We start from the raw sequence: 22,678 nt of genomic DNA on the forward strand, positions 1-22,678 counted from the left end.
TTTTATATGAGAGTTAGGATTTGAAATATTGGCGCCTGAAACTCACGGTTGCACTCTGACCCTCATATCGATAGCTCTGTAATCGATAAGCATTCTGTACCGTTAGCAGAGAGGGAGAGGTTAACAGTGGCCATCGGGCCATCTGGCAGCTTCGGCGAAAGCAACCCCAACGGTCTTGGCCAAAATTGCGTTGAGAGGAAGCGAGTTCGAATGGCGAGGAGTCGAAAAATCGTGCCCCAAGAGCCAGCTATCTTGCCCCAAAGAGCACACTCAGTTCGTGGCGAGAATTTGGCGAGTGTGGATGCGTTCCGAGCAGAAACCGCGTCCAAACAAAAATTCACTTCTGCCCAATGCAACCCGAAACACCGATAAAGAGGAAGGAAATACCAACTGAAAGTGCAATATTATTTGTCACACAAGAAAGTTTAAAGTGTATTTCTGGTGCCTAAGTGCTGCAAAGCCAGTTTTGAAAATCTCTGTATACGCCGCAGGATATCTTCAAAATCCAAACTTTGGAAAAAAATCCAATACAGATATCTGTGTATATGTATAATGTATGTACGTGTGCGTGTACGTGTGCCTGTGGTGGTGGTGCTGCAATAATTGTGAGCGCCAAAAAGCCGAAGAGACGAAGCCGCGCAGCCAAATAAATCTCTCGTCTCTCCATTCGCGCCTCTCGTTTTCGCGCCGCCTTGCTTTCTCCAGTTCGAAAGTCGCGTAGTAAAAAGTGTCGGCGAATCTGCACCACCTCGCTGCACCACCCACCCACTCGACCACTCCGAACCACTCGGAGCCACTAGGAGCCACTCTGAAATTCAGCCAGTTGGCCACTTTGTTTTTGGTCAAGTCTTTCGCACTCCCGACTTCGAAATTCGAAATTGCGAATTTGGCGCGCACCGGAGCATCAAGTAAGTGAGCAAAAGGACGACAGAGAGAGAGGGAGTCCAACGTGGGGAGAGAGCCAGTTTTCCCCCCGTTGATTGCACAATAAAATGGGCAAAACAAAAAGCCAAATAACTAAGGAAAGCGTGGTTGAAAATCACCAAATACCCATAAATTGCCCAAAGTTTCAATTGATAGGAGCATAAATCAGAATTCGAGCTTGTATATGTATAGGTATGCTGCGCTGGTGCGTATGTGTGTATGTGTGTGTGTGGGGGGGAGTCCTTGTGTTTTGCGCGCCCAAAGAAGTATGCTACGCCGTTTTACTATTTACTACTACGCACGCTCCCCCAAAAACACACAGACACACGGCACCCACACACCCGCACGGGCACATGGCACATAATAACGGTTTATCGTTTACTACAGCCACGCAGCTTACGCAGCTGCGTAAAATCTCAAGGCTTGACCAATACCCCTTAACCTCTGGCTGGCCTTCCAGTTCCCCAACCACCAGCTGCCCCCAAATCCCCTTCCCAAAACTAAATACCCACATAAAACAAGTACATACAGTGCACAATGTTCATTCTCCATACATCATGTATTCGGTTTTTGGTTCAGTTTTTTAGATTCACTTTTAAGTTCAATAAAATAAATAAATCTATAAAATTAACAATAATGCTTATTTTGAACTTACTTTTTAAAAAATTCGATGGCGAAGACTTCTTTGAACATAATTTTTTTAAAAATCGTTACCTAAGAAATAAGCGAAATATTCATATTTATAAAGCTTATGGAAAGCTCATGTTTGTATGTTAATACAGAATAATAGAACCTAAATATAATTTTTTTTCTAAAGTTTTTAAGATACAAAATCATAGTTAACCTGAAGAATTCACTACATTGAAATCAAAAATGAATAAGAGAGCACATATTCAGAGCAAACAATTTTAAATGTTCAGTACCTATTGTTGAAATCTGATTTATTTACAATATTTCCAAGTTAAGAAACAATAATCTACAAATGCATAGAATGACAGAATTAAAGGGCGTTTTGCATATGCTCATTTGGCATTTGAAACTTATGGACAACTAGAGAGGCAAAGGGTCTTTCAGCACATAACAATAAATATGTCATGTGAGCTGTTTGAAAGCCAACATTGAGCAGATTTATAACTTATCAACATTTTCCACTGCCAGACACACACAGACATATCCGTCTTTGCTTGTAAAAAAGTTTTGTACGCCGCCTATTGAAATTTTCACAGGCACATTAATTCCATTACGAAAACTCCCAAGGCCATATTGCTTTTAAGCTTCGGCTTCTGTGGGCCAAACAAAACCAAAAAGTCGGGGCAAACATAAAGCGGCGAAGGCAAACAAAACAGAGGGGCCAAATGTGGGATGGGTTGGAAAAATCGGGATGGGAATGCGCAGGATGGGGAAATGGAAAAAAGAATGGCAGGAGCTAGCGATATATGCGATATAATAAATCTTTTGTATAACACGCAAAACTTTATGAACGTGCGCCAACTATAAACTTTCACTTTCCCACAATGGGTTCGTCCGCTTGACGTCGCCCGATGCCAGCGTTGCGTATACGCCATGTTGCACATGCTTTTATTTTTATCATCACTATTATATTTTTCTTCACTTTTTTTCGACCCGAGTGGCCAACGGAAAAGGCTATTTGGATGACGTAATCGCAAATTACGGATTTTCACTTAAATGCATTAGATAAGGCATTGGGTATGAGAAGGGCATTGAATTTAAAATAAAGTCCAATTGATTTACGCAAAATATGGCTTGCTTTAATCACAATTAGGTTTATGTTTGCCAAAATCAAAGCTATATTTAACTATCTGGCTAGATAAAGTTTTCAATAAGCATAATCATTATATTAAAATACATCCTTTTTTAAATCCATCTTAGGATCTTTATAACCATCATTCAGATTAGCCTCGAAAAAAGGGTAGTTTTTTAAAGTAATTTCATAATTTAATGAAATAAAACAAATGAAATTTGTAAGTTTTCAACCTTTGATCAATGATCTAACCCTAAAAAGGCAAACATTATATTCGTTTGCAAAGGGTTTATTATTTTAGATACTGATAAAACAGTAATGTGGCATGTGAGGCAACTCTGGTTAGTTTGTGCTTAAAGTTGCCTACTTTTCAGGGCTTGCAGCGAAGTCGTTGACTTTCTGGCGGTGCTGCATGTGGTGCCGGCTCGAAGTAGCATCCCCAGCGTGGATGGCGCTCCACTTCTGTCAAACTTTTTGATGTTGAGGCAGATGAGGAAACGGGGGAGGGAATCAGCATCAGAATCAGAAAAGCGTGCGAAATCCGGTTATACATATACACACACATTATGTCCGTGCAAGTGCGTATTGGTCGCAATAAATTGTCTTTCATTCTTTCCTTCTGGCGGACGTGGTTGTAGGGTTTTTGGGGCTGTGGGGCTGTGGGGACCAAAGGCAAGGCTTGCAGCGCGTTTAATGAAAATTATTACGCGATATCCTTGGGGACGCAGGATGTATGGCAATGTGCGCCTTGTTAGGGGGTGGCATGCCCATACAAAGAAGGAGGAGAACGGGTGAATAAGCGAAGCCGCCTTCCCACACTGCGCATGTTCGCCAGATTCGAGTTCGAGTTCGAGCTCGAAAACATCCCGAAGTTCGTCCTGTGTGAGTTATGCCCCTGCATCTGTGTGTGCGTGTGGGGCGGTGGGTGGAAACGCATTTCTAGGTCAAATCCACATGGAGCCAGGGAATCAGCCCCAGCCCACTGGCCCACAATCCACAATCAAAATCGTAAAAACATATATTGTAGAAATATTTCTGGTCTGTTTGTGAACCAAGAGAAAACTATTCGTAAACCAGTTCTCTGTCCAAAAAAGAACAAAACAATATTGCAAGGCCACAGACCGAAATTTCGCATATTTTAACCAAGTTTTATTAAAAAATATATGCATATACACACATTAAGTAATTGTGAAAGATGTACAGAAACGTTTAAGTAATGTAAAATATTTTAAACATTTGGATATCAATTAAAGATACTTTTATTAAAAATCTTAAACACATTAAAATTCTACCAATTCTTATACCTATCACAATAATTTTAAAACTGTATCTGCTGGGTTCTATAGGAACAACAACTAACATAAAATAATAAATTAAATTTTTTTCTCTACATTTCAGCTCGAAAGCACACTTAACTACATATCCAACTACCAGCTCAATTAAAATTTGTCGCCAAAAAATATAAAACTGGCCGAAAAGCTTTGCAACAATGTTGAACACAGCCGGAAAAAGCAATAAAGACTTTTGGCAACAAAAAGTATCCGGCTTTAAATCGTTCATAACAAGTATATGAAAACGGAATAGAATTTGAAACTGAAGTGGAAAACAATGCAGTGAAAACCGAGTATGCAAACAATCGTAATGCTGCAGAGAACATTTTGCGTGAAGTGTCAATAGGTGAAAAAATCAATTAAAACGAAAATTCCATTTAATTTGTGACCCGTTCTGTGGTGTTCATCCCATGTGCCGAGCACGAGAGCAATAAAGCAAAAATTAAACATTTTGGAAATCTACAAAGGGCAATCGATAGTGGCAAGAGCCGCAAACAAGGGCTTTGGATTTAATCGAGAACTATCCAAAACAAATCGATCCACATAAATACGCACACAAAACAGGCGAAAATGGAGAGCAAACACTGGAGCTGCTTTGTGGCCATTGTCCTGGGCGTGCTAATATTCAAAATGCACATGTTCGTGGCGCTCGCCGATCAGGACGAGGATATACCGCACAACGAGTAAGTTTTATTCATCAGCCAGCGCCAACAGTTTCAATTATGCATTTGCCAAATATTTTGCCAATTTCCTCCGACAGGAAATTAATTGTAAATTTGTTTACTCTGCCCCGAAGCGTTTCAACAGCGTTTTCCCTGGTGTCCCCCGTACAAGCTACACCTAAATAATCACACCGGTTCCTCATCAGCAATTCAACAAACAAACTGCTGAAACATGTATGCAAATTTGAACTGTTTTCAGTTTGCGCTTGGTGTTTTGTTTACCGCTCAATAATTGAGCTAAACAAATTGGCTGTGGTCACTTGAAAAGTGAGATGTTAATAAATATTAAGCTGAGTAAAGTAGAAGGATAGAAAGATAGATATGGAATTGTAAATGATTGTGGGGTAATATTTAACACAGCCCTAAAAAGTGAAAAAAGCATTTCCGCCACTGCCCCATAAAGTTTTAGTTCTGTAATTATTTTGCGTATAAATGTGTTCATGCCTCATCGGAATTTTATGGACACCAAAATCCCTTGTGTGAAACTTTGGCCATTCGTTTGCCTTTATAGACCCATTTATTTATGATTATTACTTTGTTTACCACACACAGATTGAAATGAAATCCGTTCACTCCCTTTGACTTGATCTTTATAGTTATAGTTATGGTTATCGTTATCGTTCTGGAGACTAAAGAGAATATCTCAGGAATGGCCCGTTTCATTAAAAATGTGCATAAATGGAAAATAATGAGTGACAAAATGCCATTAACAAAGGAAGTCCTTTCCTTTCCCTTAAGTATACGCCAAGATGGTTATGAATTTTCTGTATAAGTGGAGGGGAATTCGAATTCTATTAGTTAGAGGTTGGCCGGAAAAGTGAGGGTCTGACTTTCTGATGTGACGACGCGATACTTTTGTACGGTGTGTGCGTATCTAATGGATATATAATAGGATTTTGCAATTAGCTTCACACGGTGACTGGTCGGTGGGTGGCTGGGTGGTTGGTTGGGTGGTTCGGTGGTGCGGCGAAAGGCAACACACGTAACCGCAACGTTCGCTTGGCTAATTAACCCAAAAACCAACTGCCATTTGCAGGCAAGGACAACTGCCGGCTGATGGAAATTTCGGGGGGCCGGTGGCCAAAGAGACCAGAAACCGGAACAGACACACTAAGTGATTTTTTTGGGTTCTGTTTTCGTGTCTAATGTCACTTTTATTTATTGAAATTAGTTTTGGCATGTGGTTTTTGTGTTGAAATTCAATTAGTTATTTGTTGAAGCGTTTCTGTTTCTGAGTTCGTTGGTAAAATAAATGTCAGTGCTAATAAAGATTACTTTTTATACGTACCTTATAGAATTTAATTTCACTTACCTGTCAGTACACTACATACATTTTCCTTTTAGAAACACTTTTAAAAGAAGTTTTGTAAGGTTGGTGATACGAAATTCTCGTGTTTTCAAAATAAAAACCTCCTAACTCTTTTTCCTTTCTTCGTTCCTGGTCCATCTTCGACTGCTGACATGTTGTGGCACATGCGTAAAATAAATTTCATTAATTTGAAAAACAAACTTTTGCTTTCTCCCTTGGCCGGGTTTCTTTCGACTCAACTCGAATCTTCCCGTCCCCTGGTGTCCATGTTGCCACTTGCTTTATGTCACTGCAGAAATTCAATTAAATTTATTTCAACTTTTGCTGGCAGGCGGGTAAAAACAACCAGTGCCTTGCGGTCCAGCTTTGACGATTATGTTTTGGCATGGCCCGTTGATGACGATGATGAAGTTGGTCCTGTTTCTGGAAGCTGGATTCTGGATTCTGTTCCTATGCGCTCTGCCTCTGACCCAAATCCTGTTCCACATTGAAGGCGAAGTCGAAAGCGTTGTTTTCCCTCGGCCGGCCCGCTTTTCCTTTGGCCTGGCCTTCACGGATTCAACGGGTTTTCCTTAGGCCCTCCGCTTTTCCAGCCGCCCATTTATTTGCCTCATTTTCAGTTGCAGTTGTAGTCCATAGCCATTGCCATTTTAATGGCTCGTTTGCTTAAGGATCCCCATTCCCATCCCTTAGCCCAGCCTCCCTCATCCAAAGGCAGTTGCATTGACAGCATCTTATGGGTCACGTGCCGTGGCCAGAAACTTTAAATGCCGAAAAGGGGACAGCCTGTGTCAACAGGATTGTTACATGATTCCTCTGCTGGCACAGCCTGCAGATGAGCGATCGATTCGGGAAATTAATCGAATGGCTTTCTTTAAGTGTAAGATTATACTTTTTGCTCAAGTTTTCAATTAAGCGACTTAAAGTTCCATTACATTTTTTGATAAATTATCTAAGCTACCATTACTATAAAGATTCAGTAAAAGGAAGGGACTTCAATCCGACTCTAAAGTTGCACACCTTAAAGTACATAAAATGACGATGTTTCATAGACCCATTTATACACAAAATAGTTACAGAACCAAAACATTATTTTGTAAAATATGATTATATCAAAATATATTTAGTTAAAATCAGTGCTTGTAATTTTAATAATATTTTTTGCTACAACTATAACACTATAAATTTTGCTTGGCTAAAGCTTACTGCCATTTTCAGATTTAATGGTATTATTTTCGTTGGTTCTGCAACTGGCAAACTGGCTGCTTAAAAACAATTCTGCATTCGAATTACTGCGATGTTTTCTGCCCGGGCGCGGCTGATCTAATTACCGGGGGGCAGGCAGCTTAAGTGAATAAATAAAGCAAAATCAACAAAAAGGGAGCAAACAGGCACTAACTACTTATGACAAATGACAGTGAAAGTGCATTAAGCAGAAGTTGAACCAGAGACTCGCACAGAAGTGACAGCAGGGCTGCGTCTGGCGCATTATGTTGGTTTTTGTATTTTCCACCTACCGGCAGCCCTTTAGTTTTTCATCCGCTATAAGGGGATTTTGAATTAGCGTGGAACACAACAAATTAATTAGCAAAAGTTGCTACGCGTGACATGTGAGGTATAGAAAAAAAGAACTGCAGTTTCTGCAGTTTGATAAAAGGTAATGCAAGGTTCTAATGTACACATATACCACTTCCGCACCTTAATAGATCTAACCGGGCCAAGAGAGAAGTTCAGAAAGGTTTCAGTGATTTAATAATATTTAATAAAACTATCTTCCCCATGTGTAGAAATAAGGATTCTTTTATAACGAAATATCATCAGGAAATATCATAATATCGGTATATATAAAGGGTTATTTATGATCTAACTTTGTTTCATAATATCATTTTAAAATGTTTAATTCAAGAATCGTATTCTGAAACGCCGATCATCCCTAAAAATGCATCTTTTCCTCCTGTATAAACATTCACCCTTCAAGATGCATGGATATTTCCTAGAATCAGATGTAATTTTACAGGAAGGTACGAGTGTTTGCCGTAACATCTTGGTGCCCCTGCACACGTCGAGTGCGCATTGAAGTGCGCTCTTGTGATTGCGCATTCAAGCCCCTTGGCAGCGCCGGCAGAAGGGGACTCATTTCAATTTCAATGATGCAAAATGGCAAAAACCCATTGACCTACTCCATGGGACAACTACCACTACGGCGACGGCAAACCAACAGCCTATTTCCACCTGCCTCAACGTAAACTTGCCGCCCTGAGAAAAGTGAAAAACTGCAGAGACAGACGTGAAACGACCGAGGAGGACAGCGGTGAAAAATGCAATGGAACGAAACTGGTTCGATGGCTTTGGGTGTAGCATATATGGTACTTGAGCATGACATACGTGGTTGGTTCGTGCTCAAAAAGCTGAGACAGAATAGAAAGTCACTGGGAACACACCTGAGCACTCACACACCGACATAGTTTTAGCCATTGTCAAGTTTCTGGCCAAGCAGCACGAAATAGAAAAACAAAAAACCATAAAAATCTATGTATAAAACAAAATGTGAGCTTTTTTTTGAGCTGGTCCAAAGAATCGGAAAAAAGAATCTCTCCTACTTGAGGCCAAGAAGATGACGTTGATGGCCTTTCATTGCTGTGGGCTGCTTTGGACCCGATTTTCAATGTTTTTCTTGTTTCTTGTCGGATGTGTGTATATATATGCATTGTTCCTTTGCTCTTGGTTTGGGTATATATTCGTGTGTATTTTCCACACGAACAGGGAATATTTTTTGTTAGCTCAAAACTGGAATAGAATGTTCTGCTGGGTCTCTATGTTTAAAACTGAAATTTCACTGTGCATGTCAGCTTGTATATTTGACAGAGAATTTTGGTGTAATGCATTTTAAGAATATATGTGTTGTGTAAAATTTCCGGAAGTAGGTTACCATAGACAAATTTTAATTTGTATTTCCTTATTTATTAGGTCTTAAATTTCATCTACTTTTCATTAACCATTTACTTTTTTAAGCTTTTTGGTATTTAATATCTACCAATGGTCATAGAAACACTAACATTTTTCTTCCCACAAAACATTTGTATTATATTTAATATTATTATTAATGTGCTTTTCATCTTTGTAACTAACTTTATTAATAATATATTTAGAAGCGACGCAATTGTCTTTTTTTTCGACAAGTTTGCATTTATTGCATTTTTATTGCATTAAGCTTAACTCGTATCAGTTAACCCATTGCCACTCAACTAGCAACCTATGGTCCGCCCTTACATGGTGTGGCTCCCATTTAATTATCATCACTTGACCCCGCCAACATCCACACCATCATCACCACTTGGCCGGCTCTTTGTTGTTGCCAGCCAGCCATCCAGCCATCCAGCCATCAGCATTATCCAATTTCAATCACTTTGTTGGCCACTTTATTTCGCTTCATTGTTTACGCTTTCATTGCTGCGGGCCACGAAGATGCGGGAAGAGCTGCTTCTGGTTTCAGCCTCCTCGGCAGTTTTCGTTTATAATACAATTTTCATATAATTTAAATTCATTTTTGGCATCGCTCGAGCCATAAAACTTTGTCTGAGGCCCGCTTGACTGCAGTTGCACTTCCGTCCCATCGCAATCTGCTGTCTTTTCAACAGCCCAGCATCCCAGCATCCCAGCATCCCGACGTCCCAGCAAACCGACCTCCCTCGTTGGCCATATAGCATATAAACATGCGCTTATTTGGTATCTAGATAGGATGCTTTGCCTCGGTGCGGTGGCTCGCCGCCGCCGGCTCAACATAATCAACGTTGCGTATACGCAACGTGGCTGCGGTTCCAGTTTCCTTGGCTCCACGTCCCCTTTGCCACTGTATTGATATTGCAGATAATGCCATAAAATTGTGCAAATATTTTTCGGGGGGCATTATTCTGCAAGGTCTTTACTCTGGGCTCAACTTGACTTTGTTTTTGGGTCGTCCTTTTTTTTGTACACTCGTTGTATCAACGCTCAGACTCCGGGTCCTGCTGCTTTATTTTCAATTTGCTGTTGCTCCAGTCACATTCCCCCATCCCGTAACTTGTTTTATGAGCACTCGTTGTGCTGCTTTTGTTTTGTTTTTGACTTTCGCGCTTAGATTATAAATGTTTGGCAAATGTTTTCACAATAGTTGGCCGTTGGTCCTGTTGTTATCCCTCGACCCTTGAGAGTTTTCCCCCAACGCGTCCTTCTTGCGTCTTCTGTAATGAGTTTTGCTGCTGTCTCGGGGGTTGCCCAAGTGATTTGGGCGGCCAACTGGTCGATTTACCTTTTTTTGTTTTCCTTGGAAACTTTTTAGCAAATATTGAAGAGTTATTCACCCAAAGTACATTTACTTTAATGATAATATGGGCTGGGCATTCTTGCCGGCAAGCCATTTATTGCTTAATGAGAAATTTGTATGCATATACGTAATGAGATGGAAATAATTTATGCGCAATTTTAAATCGATTTTAATTGATTTTTAATCAGTCACGTGTCGTTGAGTGGCTATTATACTGCGGGCTAATGGCTTTAAAAATATTTACCAATTCCACAGAAATGTGATAATTGATGTTGTAGGGCTCGTTAAGAAACTCAGACTTTATGACTTTATTTTTAAATAAAAGGAACAGATCAAGTTCAAGATAGATTGTTTTTTAATATGAATGAGACTGCGATTTTAAATGAACTTTTTGGAAGTTTATTTTTCAACACAGATTATAGCGAGAGCCAAATTGGCACAGACAACATTGTGAATGCTTGTCTTTTAAAATTGAAATAAATTTAATCATTATGAAAAACATTCTGTTGATTTGTTTACCTTGGAAGACTTTGAGATATTTAATAGATTTTAAACACATTCCATTAAAATCTTCGATCTGTAACACATATAATTATAAATATTTAAAGATAAATTATTTTATATTAATATTATTATTATCCCCACCTTTTCAGGGTTCGAAACTGGGCCTTGAAGTTCGGCGTTGACTTGTGGGAGTTCGGACGTCAATTTACCAAAATGAACGAGATCAAAAGTGTAAGTAAATGACTGCCACATGGCTAGACTAACAATAAATACGCTATCCGATGGTTCTGATAATTTAGACATATGTATCTGATAATCCTGACATGTGGGTACCACCAATCGCTAGGGTTAATGGCTTCGATTGTCTGGCTGGGTTTTAGTCGAAACAAATACACTTAAGCTCCTTGGCCACTTAGTTGAACTTATCGATAAGAGAGCATATATCGATAAAAGCTTTGAATGGCTCGGCTTAGTGGAGGCTTAACTGGCAAATGCGTCAATTTTTCGTGTTCTTCTTGGGCGCTCTTATTTGGTTACTCGCTTGTTTGTTTGTTGGCCCTAATGCAATTTAAACACAAGTAAGGCTAATTGGGGGGGCAGCCGTGGGTTAAGCGGGCTGATATAAGTATGTGCCTGGCTGCTATCTATGTTAATAAGCATGACTGTGTTTGGATTTGGTTGACTGCGTGGCCTGCGGTGAAAGATGGTGGCTCCAAGAGGGCTTTCTTCCCCCCCTCCGCCAGTCGCGTACTTTCGCGTTTAATCAGACGTGCATGAGTTAGTGGGTTGCCTTTATTGGCCGAGTGTGTACGTTGTGATTATGTGCGAGGGAATCACGCTTTTGCGGATTTACGTACAGCAAAGGATAGAGGTTTGTGCTAACTCCATCAAGGAGAAGACTACTTGAATGTTAAAAGCAAAAAAAACATAAGTATTTTTAAAGAAAATATCTTTATCTTAGTAAATCCTAAAAATTAGCCTTATATTTCATTATGAGGAAACAGCTTGATTGGGAATGCTATAAAACAGATCTTATTAAAAAAGGAAAGTACTTATGTTTTTAAAAAAATACTCACTTGTGAAATAGATGTATATTTAAACTAGACTTTAATATTTTAAAAATATGATATTAAAATATTCTGAAGCATATAAATGCTTTTGGAAATACCCTAAAAACAGATTAAAGATACTTTTGCTTTTAAAAAAATACTAACTTTGAGAACAAATTTAAACATTTATATTTAACCGACTTTGCATAAATTAAAAATTAACAAAATTAAAAAATATATATATATTATAACCAATTTTACTGGCCAAGCCTTACAATGATAATTTGCAGTTGTCCATTTTAAAGGCGCAGAAATTCCCTGGACTGATCTTTCTAGAACCAAACAAGGGTATAAATATCAGCCGAATTGTACAGAGAAACTGGGCAGGAGGAAGGACAGGGATCCTGGGGAGGAGGTGGCAGGCGGAGGAAGCGACAGGACTCGGAGCCGGAAAGGCAGCTAAAATGCAAATAAATTTGCTGGCTGTGACTGTCATTGAGTCTGTAATTGTCAAGTGCCTTGTTGCTGTTGCTTTGCCGTGCATGTGTGTGTGTCATTGTTGTTGTGCTGGTGGTGGGTGTGTGCGTGTATGGGTGTTGCTGCCGCTGACAACGTTTGTTTGTGTTAATTTAAAGCGCACGTCCCTTACAACGACAAAAAAAGAGAACCTACGCCCAGATTGAATTAAATATCAAGTATACGCCGCGTTGTGCGTTTGGCGGAAATGCTCTGTGGCACTGTGTGCGTGCTTCTGCCTATATACGCACACGTATGCGCTTTATAAACATTATATCATACCGTTTTGTGCGTGTGAAGGCTGATCTGTCCTTCCGTCGGCCTGTTTCTTTGTTTGTGTGCTGTTAGTGGTTATGTGAGTGCTGCCCCTGTTAACGCCTTTCACTTTGGCATCAACCTTTCGATGGCTTGGCCAATAAATTGTGTGTATTATAAAATTAATGACATGCCAGCCCTAGAGTTTGCAGAGGTATTTAAACTATGTGTTAAAAAAAAAGTAGGCAAACAAAAATTAAAAATATAAGATCGTTAAAAAAATATGCGTAATTAGAAAAAAAATAGTTTGATTTAGAATTAAGATATTTGTTTTCAAGAAAATTAATGAAAAATAAGTTTATTTTTATATTTAAAATTTTTTTACTAAAAACACATTTGTATAAAATACATTTATAAGCCTTCAAAAATGTTTAAGAACTAAACTAATTACTTTCGGGCAAAGCCACGGGACCCGCCGTCTGGTTAAGAATCCACGACTTGAATTCAAAAACGTCTGTGTAAGTGGCAGGCACGTTTTTCCGGTTACATCCCACGCCCCAGTTGACAATGCCAATCTGCTCGAATCTATTCGGTTCCTTGGCCATGGGGCAGAAGAGTGCTCCTCCGCCATCGCCGGTGCAGGCATCCTTGCCCTCCTCGCCACCGGCACAAATGAGCCCCGAAGGTAGAGTAAAGGATTTGCCCAATCTAGTTTTTCGCAGTTGATCCTGGCAGACGTCCCTGGGCACCAGTGGAAGATCGACTTTCTTCAGGATGCTAGTGTTATGTTTATCCTTGAATTCTTTTTTACCCCAGCCAGCCACCAAACAGCGGGTGGAGTTGAGGGATCTCTTCTCTTTGGGCAGGCAGATGGTGTTAATACGATACGTCATTTGGAACTCTTCCTCCAGAAAGAGAAGGGCCAAGTTATTGGCGCTAGTTCTTAGGTTAAATAGCTTGTGAATCACCATTTTTGTCACATTTTGCTCTTCAAAGGGATATTTTTCCAAAGCATTTCCATATTCCCATTCGCCCGCGCTGACAGTAAGATCCTCTGCCCTCTTATTATATAGCCAATGGGCTGTAGTGAGCACAACATCTGGGGCAATTAAAGATCCGCCACAAAGGAACCTATCAGAATGAAGAATAGCTACTGTCCACGGAAATTCACCAGGTTTCGCTTGAGCATCGGTAACATTGAAGTCCAATTCCAGAGGTATAGGACTGCCTTCACCGCATTTTGGCTGTTCAGCGGTGGAATCCATTTCCTAATATTGATAAAGATTTCGTGACAGTCATTAAAATTCACTAGAGCCGCCGCAAACTCAATCACAAATATATTAGGAGTGTTAAATAAGTCAAACAATCCATAATTTTTTTAATAAGTATATGTATCCTTAAGTATGTACTTACATTTTCTATACTTTGACTGTAGTCAGCCTCTTGGGCCCCGCCAAATGAAATTAGGACGGATAGAAATATATATAAGGTCCAGATCGAGTACATATTTCCGATCCGAGTTTTAATTCAAATTGAAGAGGTCTTCTCGCTACACATTCTAATTATAACTGAGCGTTATCAAAAAAAAACTTTTGTTAGATAGTGGGATCAGTATGGTAGCTTTCTTTAGCTTTTAAAATGCCTTAAAGAAAGTCTGTTCTTAAAAACGTGTAAATATTTACTACAAATATATTTTATAAAAAGAAATCTTAGAAAATGTACTGCAAATATATTTAATAAAAAGAAATCTTAGAGAGAGTTTGACTATTATGCTTTTATAAATTTTTAAATCTTCATGAAAACATGAATTCCTTAGCGCTGTTATACTCAATTGGTTTTTTCGCTGACACATTTTTTACCTTCCGTCGTCCTTCGAAAAATGTTTAGCAAAATAATAGAAGGGCGAAAAAATTAAAAAGGAAAGCGGGCAATGTTGTGGGTGTGGCCCGCCCCCAGCTTGGTCTTCCTCTCACTTCTCGCCTTTCTCCTGCTGTTTTGCTGTAGCTGCTTTTTTTTGCTATTTTGGGTAGCCGTTTTTTTTGTTGGCTTTTTTTTCATTTGGCATTTTAAAGTAGCATAATAAAATGTAAAACAAATGCAGCGCACACGTTCAGTTATGCGAAAGGCGTCGCAGGACAACAGGAGCACCAAGGACAACAACAACCCGAAGACAAAATGGCTGCCACGAGCGAGGAGCAGAGAGAAAGAGAGAGAGCGAGAGGAAGCGGAAGGAGAGGAGAAAGACACGGGCTGCGAGAGTGTGCGTGGGCTTGTGTATGCCTGTGTGTGTGTGAGGAATGCCTGTGCGTGGCGCATATTCATTTATTTTATTTTCCGTATGCTCCTGGCTCGAAAGCGTTTAGCGCTGACTAGCTAAAAAAGTATCCACCTAAGCCATGAAATATGCTCCTCAGACAGATAGAATCTAGGATAGGATACTGGGAGTCAGGCGAAGATTCAATGCCCTCTCTTTAAAAAAAAAGGTAGTAGAGAATCGAAAGAACTACATCAGGGTTGCAGAGGTTCGCTTTTCAACGTTAAAAGAAAATATAAATTGTAGTGCCCTAATACACCATAGGGTAAAACATGAATACTACGACATCACAAAATGTTTTATTCGACGTATAGATCATAGAGATCATTTAATCATTCTGGGAATATATACTAAGAATAACAATAACGAGCTATATTTATTGTATAAGTGAATTGTGATTGTAAGAGATCGCAAGGGTGTGAGTCACTCAATGAATTTATACTTTCCTCGAAGTGTGTTCTTTATCAGCGATACTGAGATGTCGTCGGATGCTTGTTTCCAAAACAAGAAAATAAGCTTATGAGGCGATTTACGTCGGATGTATACATTATATGTATATTTAAAACAAGAAATAAATAATTAATAAATTGCTATCTCTACAAATACAATAATACAATAAAAGGTTAGATTTTTGTCATTTCAATATGAATCGAAAAACAAAAGCCGCTTTATATAAGTACAAAGGGCGGCGACTTTCTGTGAAACGTGACAGAGACGAAAGGACCTTATCGACAGCATGGCAACGGCACTTGGACAATATGACAGGATTCTCTTTGCCATTATGGCAAATGATGATGTGCAGCTAACGGGGCTGGTGATCATTGTCGAACATCTGGGCACTCACTTGCAGTGAAATATGGGTCAAATTCAGGCAAATTCTGCAGGCGAATAAATTTAAGCGTGCTCCCATTTTGCACGTAATACAAAACTTTTTAACAGCGAAATATATAAGAAAACAAAACTGGCGCGTGTTGTCGTTTTTCTTCGGCGTCCAGCCTTCGCTTTCCCTCACAATTTTCCATTTTCCCTCCTCGGTTTCATTTTGCCAGTCGCCTCCCACTGTAAGTGGCATGCAAATTATTGTTTTCTGCCCCTGCCAGCTTACTCGGGTTCTTCCACTTGGCATTCTCTGTGCTGCTTATTGAAGGTAAAAGTAAACCATTTGTAAGACGAGTCCACGTTTATAGGAGAAGGAACTTAATGTTTAAAGTACTTTTAAGATATTCAGGCCAAGTACCAAGTTAAAGATGATCTCAATATTTATTAGTCTCTATTTAATATCGCAACTAAACTTCGAATTGGGCATAAAATTTTAATTCTTAGGACATCAGGTTTCTATTTCATAAGTTTTAAGTCAAGTCTGTTTGCTCCTCAATTCACAAAATTTAAAAATGTAATCCTTGTATTCTAGAATAACTTCAGGAACTAATGTAAGGATTTCATTCGGAATTTATTAAAATTTAACTCCTTTGCCATGTTTGTGGTTTGTTTGCATCTGCATTGTTTTAGCTGTCCAGGCAATTATAATTTTTCGTGTGCCGCCCAGAATGCAGATTGCTGGCCAGTGGTTGCCCCCTCCGCCGATGCCGACTACACATCACCATGCGGCTACAACTCCCACGCGGCGATTCTGCTCCATTTCCCGGGCTTGGTGACAAATAGAAAGGCCTTGTTAAGGACCTTGTGGCTGAAATGGGGCTAAACTTTGGGGGGGGGCGGGCCTGGAAGGGAGTCGGTTTTGTGTGTTTGGCTAACTAAGTGTGTGGCGAACAGTGTTGCGGACTGCAAAGAGACTAATCGTAAATCAAGGCGACGACTTGAGGGGGCAGGGTGTCCACCGAATCCCCCTGGCTCAACTCCTTCATGGGGCCACTCTCCGCTGGCTTTTGTGTGGTCCAAAATGCATTTGTGCCGCAGACCCACACAGTCCTTGATCCTCTCCATGCATATAAATATATGTTGGTATGTATGTAGGTATATGCCCGTATATACAGCCAGGACTTGTCTATGCAAATATTTAAGTCTGTCGTTGTCGTTTGGTGGCGAAAATGCGAGCATGACATACAGCTGCCGGCAAACAAATGTTAAGTGGGGCGGAGACTTCTCGGAACGGGTCCTTAATGAAAGTATAAAGCAAATTAAATATTTAATTTCATTAAATCCTCGAGGGGGTTTGTCCATTAAACGGACGTAGCAAATGCCAGGTAGGATGACTCAACTCCCAGAAGATTATTTGCCTAATTAAGTACAGAATAATTAAATGGCGGTCTGCTAGCACTCTTCAGGATTGGTCACTTTTTTAGGAGTTCCGCTTATTTTTTGGTTTTTCCTTCTTACCAGTGCAGTAAAAGTGTTAGTTTTAGGTCATTTTCAACACACTTCTTGTACTTTTGAGCTTTTCAACACTGCCTCTTCAAAGTATATTCCCACTCGATGGCAAAGGACCTTAACAAGGCCATTACAACTGCTGGATGAAACTAGCTTTTTACCGAGCAACTAAAAAACAAGAAAAACATGCTAATTAAAACTTTAATGCAGCTTTCGCGTAAAAAATAATTGAGCTTATCCATTAGAAGAGGAAAAATCAACAAACTATGACAGAAACAATGAAAGCAAAAACTAAAAACTTTAATATTGCAAGAAAAGGGAGGGGAAAACTAAAAAAATTGTGCTGTACTAAGAAATTAGCAAAGGAAATCTCTGCCTCAGTGAACAGGGAAACATGCGCGTTGATGCGAGACATTGTTGCTCGCTTTTCCGAAGGGGATGGGTCCCAAGTTTCGTGGGGGACGGGAACTGGAGGAGAAGGGCGACAGCGACATCTTCATTAAAATCTAATTAGCGCATTTCCAGACCAAGCCACAAAATGCCAAACCCGACCAAAGAGTTGCTCAGGTTTCTGGCACCGCCGCGGCACTTGAGCGCATAATAACTCAGGCAGGAGGAAGCCAGGACGAAAGTCAATATATGTATCTTAAGCTACAATTGCACTGGGGGAAAAACTAGCCTAAGTTGCGACCTGTCAAGAAAGAGCATAGAGACCTTTAATAACCTCTTCTTAGGTTCAATAGAAATCTATTTAAATTAAATTAATAAACAAAAGTTCTTGCTTAAGAATATGTATTGTGCATCTTATCAACTGTCCCAATTTAGTAAAAAATTATAAGTTTGGGTCAAAAAAATGTGATTTACCCATAATAAATTTAATACCTTTTTCCTGGAATAAATATAAGGCTGTTGTGTATTTTATTATTCTTTGGTGACGGGAAATTGAAAAATTTCATTTTTTTTAATAATTTATATTGTGCATCTTATAAAATTTTCGTTTAGGAACAATTTTAAATTATTTAAATTTCCAACCATTGGAAAAAAAAATGAGGTTGCCGCAAGTGAGCACATCACATCAGATTAAAATTCCGCTCTTATCATTGAACTAAGAGTCATTGTGGGATTTTTTCCGACTTTTCAATGAAACCAATAAATATGTTATCAGCTTAAGATGAAAACAACCAAATCAAACTTAAGACTTGTAGGCGCTTTTCAATACTTGTACGTGGCTTAAAGAAATAAACTCAAGGCGTTTTGGTTCAGTGCAAAAGAATTTATAAATTTGCATTTGTCTTAGAACCTAGCAGAGGGCAGGTTCAGGTGGCCAATGCTTCTGTTGCATCTGCTGCCGCATGCGTAAGCTGCTTAACTTGAGCTGGAATTCAACAGGAGCAGAAGCCAAAGCTCAGGAATGCTCCTTATTCGCAACTCCGCCATCCCTGCCCCACCGAAGGATGTCCTTGCTCCAGTTAAAGTTCTGCACCAGCTGCACACGCACCCGCCAGTGGGTGGCTGAGTGGGTGGGTGGGTGAAGTGGAGGAGCAGGCGGTGGAGGTCCGCTGGAGGGCTCCTCCTTGCGCAACATTTTCGAATTCCAGAGTCAACCGCAAAATGAAAAACTTTCTATGGCTGCTGCTGCTACTGCCACTGCTACTGCTGTTCTCGCTCTTCGAGTGCCACCCATATTGTATACATATTGTATATAGTTCCTTGCACCACCACCCCTTTGGCCACCCCGCGACAGGACACTCACACACACACACACACACGCGTGCGTCCTTCAGGCGTGCATTGCATTTCGATGTTGCTCGCGTGGAAATTGCTTTATAAAATGTTTCCATCGTATGAAAGTTGGGTGAGGTTTTTGTGGGCGTGGCCCCTGCAGCCGTGGCTAATATCTTGCTGGCCCCCGCAGATATACATATAGAATATAGCCACGTTTTTTTTTTGTAGTTTTTCCTCTTTGATTCTTTTTGTTACGCTGCGGCTGCTTGCTTGACATTCTTTTAATTTCCAATGCATTTTTCCCTTCTCGATTTTCACTTTGCTCCACTCCTTTTTTAACCATTGCCTTTGATTTGGCAATAGTTTGCTAATGGTTTTTGCAACAGCTATAAATCAAATTTGGAGGAAAACTTTGGTGGTCCGATTACTTGTGTGGAAAAAAAGTTATAGAAATTGGCTCAATTCGGCGTTAAGCATTATATGCTTTATTTCATTAGCTTTTATAACTTTTTAACAAGGTATTTTATAAGATTAGGAATATCTAAGCCTAAGAGCCCATTTCAGCCATCTTATGTCGCCACCTTAACCCTCGAATGTCAAGTTACTTCCATTTAAGGCGCTTCTTATAACATTTATAATGCTCAGTGGCATTAAAAGTACATAAGACAAAAAAGGGGATAAACTCCTTGTGCCAGTAATACTTTCTTTTTTCCCCCAACTTGTGTGGGTGACATTTTCTTTTGGCCAACTAATGAATGCCTCAAAGAGGCTTCTTCCTGCAGTTTTAGTTCTGTGGTGTGACACAAGCACACAAATGGAACACAGTTGGATTCGGGCTCAGCACACAAATATTTGCAATGCCGCTCATACATATAAAAGCACACTCTGAGAGAAAGCGAGCTTTCAATTAAAATATTACTATCGTATGTACAAGTATTACTCTCTGATTTCACTAAATCATTTTAAACTTTTATATTGTAGTGCGGCATATTAGTGTTATGCAATCTCAGAAACAGCCAATCTCAGAACAGCTAATTTCTTTAGTTAAGTAGTGGGTATCTGATAGTCGAGGCCTTCGACTTTTTTTTATTAATGTTTGTTCTATAAACTTCTTGAAATATTATATATTCACTTTACATTAATCTGTATTGTTACTATAAACATTTTATTAGTTTATAACTTTATTAAATTTGTTTTTATATGTTACTCAACTGTTTACCTATAAAAATGTATAACCTAAGAGTAGAGTTTTTCTCAGGGTATACGTATTCAAAGCCGAGCATGTTCCTCTATGCCCAACCAGTTTCCCGACTGCTGCTGCTGGCACTGAATCAGTTAAGAAAAGTTTTCTAATTAATTCGCTGGAGACATGTACGGGGTCCTTCTCTCGCTCTTTCTCTCTTCTCTCCGCGTCGCAGCAAAAACATAATTTATCTGACAGTTTGTTTGAAAAGTGACAATTTGAAATGGGCGTGGTCGCGCCCCCCATATAACTCCATTTCTAAATTGCTAATTTGTGGCACTTAGATGCATAAAAAACTCATAAAATGCATTTGCCTGTGCGAAACCCATTTCATTTCTGTGCGCCTGCTAGTCGTTCGATTATGATTATGGGAATTCATCAGGGGGGAAAAAACAGAGAAGAAAACTCATCAGAATTTTCCATTAAAACAGATGACAACACGTTCAATAGGAAAATCATTATAATGGCGAAGGGCATCTTGGTGTGCGTGTGTGTTGGTGTTGGACTGAATGGTGAGGGAAAATCAGGGCAAAACGCTGAGGCCATTAACTTGGACACTAAATGCGTATTTCTGCTTCAATCTGAACCTAGAATGTGTGCGTGTCTCACTTCAGTTAGCAGAAGCCCTTCTGGGGATAAGTGCAATGGAATGTGAAATTTAATTAGACGTTTTTGTCGCAGTCATGAAATCTTTTTATGTGGAAATCCTTAAGCCTATAACATCTATTTTTCGTATAATAAATAGCCTAAAACTTAAAGAATCTATTCAGTATATTGGGCTGTGGCTGAATAAGTAAATTATATTATTATATTTTAAGAATAAAGTACCCTATATACACTATACTAGTAATTTAATAATTCAATGTCCAGCGGCATTTCGCACGCTTCTGCTACAGAGCTGCCAAGTAAATGGCACCGAAACCGCTAATGAAAACCTAATTAAATTAATAAGATACATTGAAATCAATTTAATATCAATTTAAGAGCCGCCTGAAGCCATAGAAACTCCGCCTACTTAGGCATTTCCAGGCCGAGCTGTTTTATGTTGGACAATAAGAAAGCGGAAAAGTTTTACAACCCTTTAACCCTTTCTTTTTTTTATTTTCAAACCGGCGCCCATCAGCTTTTATAGTTTACGACAGTAAAATGTACTGCGAATTGTGTATCTGATGATTTTGGTTTTTCATTTGCAGCGCTTCAAGGACAACGACATCGAAGTGAAGCGCAAGGATGGCATTATCCTGCTGCGTGAGTTGGCCGCCGAGGTGAAGAACTTTATGGATTTCAAGCGCAATGCTGTCATGGTAAGTGAATATCTCTGACTCATTTCTCCGCTTAACCTCCAGCCACTCCCTGGCCTTTTACACTGACAAAAGTATGTTGTTTTTATAGTCAGCTTAAGTGACAAAAAAAACTTTTCAAAATTTTTTGCTTCTGCTAAAAATAATTTGGAAATAACCATAAAAAATTGTTTCCATAGGAATTTAAATTATTTTCTTAGTTTTTGGATCATAAAAACATATAGCAAAGTTTAATTTTTTAAAAAGCAAATGGAATGGTTATCTCTTTATATTATTATTATTATTTCATTCAACAAAATTTCTTTAATGATGTAACTACTAGGAATAATATATAAAAATAATTACTCGTACGCCATGTAGCTTATGGAAAACTTTGCTGTTTTTTTTTTAACTGCATCATCCCCAAACTCCCTGTTCCTGGGATGTGCCTACACTTGACAAGTGGCTCAATCTCTCAAAGCTCAAGGGAAAACCGGCGGCGGGCGAACTCTCAAATTTGAGGACGGCACTAAAAAACACAACAAAACAATAACACGCGGACACAGGACACCGTCTCCAGTGGGACACTGGCGTAAAGTGGAAAACAATAAATTGCCGTGGGGCCAGTCTGATTGCGGTGGTGCTGTTTGGCGGTTCTGAGGGTTCGCGGGGTACGATGGGTTCGAGGGGTTCCGGTTGGGCGGAGGGTCGGCTCCAAATTGAAATTAAAGTGCGCCCCGCCACAAGCACAAGTTTTTGATGGCGCCCGCAGCTGCTACGTGTGCGTGCCGGGCGATGTCACAGGAGTGGAGTTCCACGCCTGGCAGAAGGACGAGCTGCCACCGAGGAAACGCCCCCCTCTGCGGTCCCTGCGGTCTGTCCCTCTTTGCGGCTCTCCACTGTGTCCTGCGTATCGATGAAGTCCTCCCGTCATCCGGGTAATTTGCCGCGGGCCACGACGGGTTAATGATGCACAGTGGATTATCGATAAAATGGAATCAATTGGTCCTAAAACGATTCTTTAAATTGGCTTTTAAGTCGAAAGAGGAACAAAAATATAAAAAATACGCAAACATTATTTAGCAAAATAAAAACTCTTTCGTTATCCTTTCT

At 39.7% G+C, this 22,678-nt stretch overlaps 2 protein-coding genes across 4 annotated transcripts in view; one reads left to right on the forward strand and one right to left on the reverse strand.

Annotated features, from left to right (window-relative positions):
• Nucleotides 1–286: 286 nt before the first annotated feature.
• Nucleotides 287–22,678, forward strand: part of LOC108032588 (voltage-dependent calcium channel subunit alpha-2/delta-4) — a 42,614-nt gene continuing 20,222 nt past the window's right edge. For 2 of the 3 annotated variants that reach the window (XM_017106496.3, XM_044093931.2), the window contains exons 1-4: nucleotides 287–908; nucleotides 4,085–4,700; nucleotides 11,005–11,086; nucleotides 21,479–21,589. In XM_017106496.3, the coding sequence (XP_016961985.1) occupies nucleotides 4,588–4,700; nucleotides 11,005–11,086; nucleotides 21,479–21,589 (306 nt within the window). In that variant the 5' untranslated portion in view covers nucleotides 287–908; nucleotides 4,085–4,587. Of the gene's footprint in view, nucleotides 909–2,003; nucleotides 2,021–4,084; nucleotides 4,701–11,004; nucleotides 11,087–21,478; nucleotides 21,590–22,678 lie in introns of those variants that run through there. The other variant, XM_050885737.1, reaches the window with a different exon arrangement.
• On the reverse strand, nucleotides 13,018–14,218 carry LOC108032586 (phenoloxidase-activating factor 2). The gene is made up of 2 exons (XM_017106494.3): nucleotides 14,089–14,218; nucleotides 13,018–13,943 (listed from the first exon to the last, which is right to left on the reverse strand). The coding sequence occupies exons 1-2, from the start codon at nucleotides 14,179–14,181 to the stop codon at nucleotides 13,119–13,121; spliced, it is 918 nt and encodes a 305-aa protein (XP_016961983.1). The 5' UTR covers nucleotides 14,182–14,218; the 3' UTR covers nucleotides 13,018–13,118.

The sequence above is a fragment of the Drosophila biarmipes genome, chromosome 2L, assembly GCF_025231255.1.
Source record: "Drosophila biarmipes strain raj3 chromosome 2L, RU_DBia_V1.1, whole genome shotgun sequence".
Lineage (NCBI taxonomy): Eukaryota > Metazoa > Arthropoda > Insecta > Diptera > Drosophilidae > Drosophila > Drosophila biarmipes.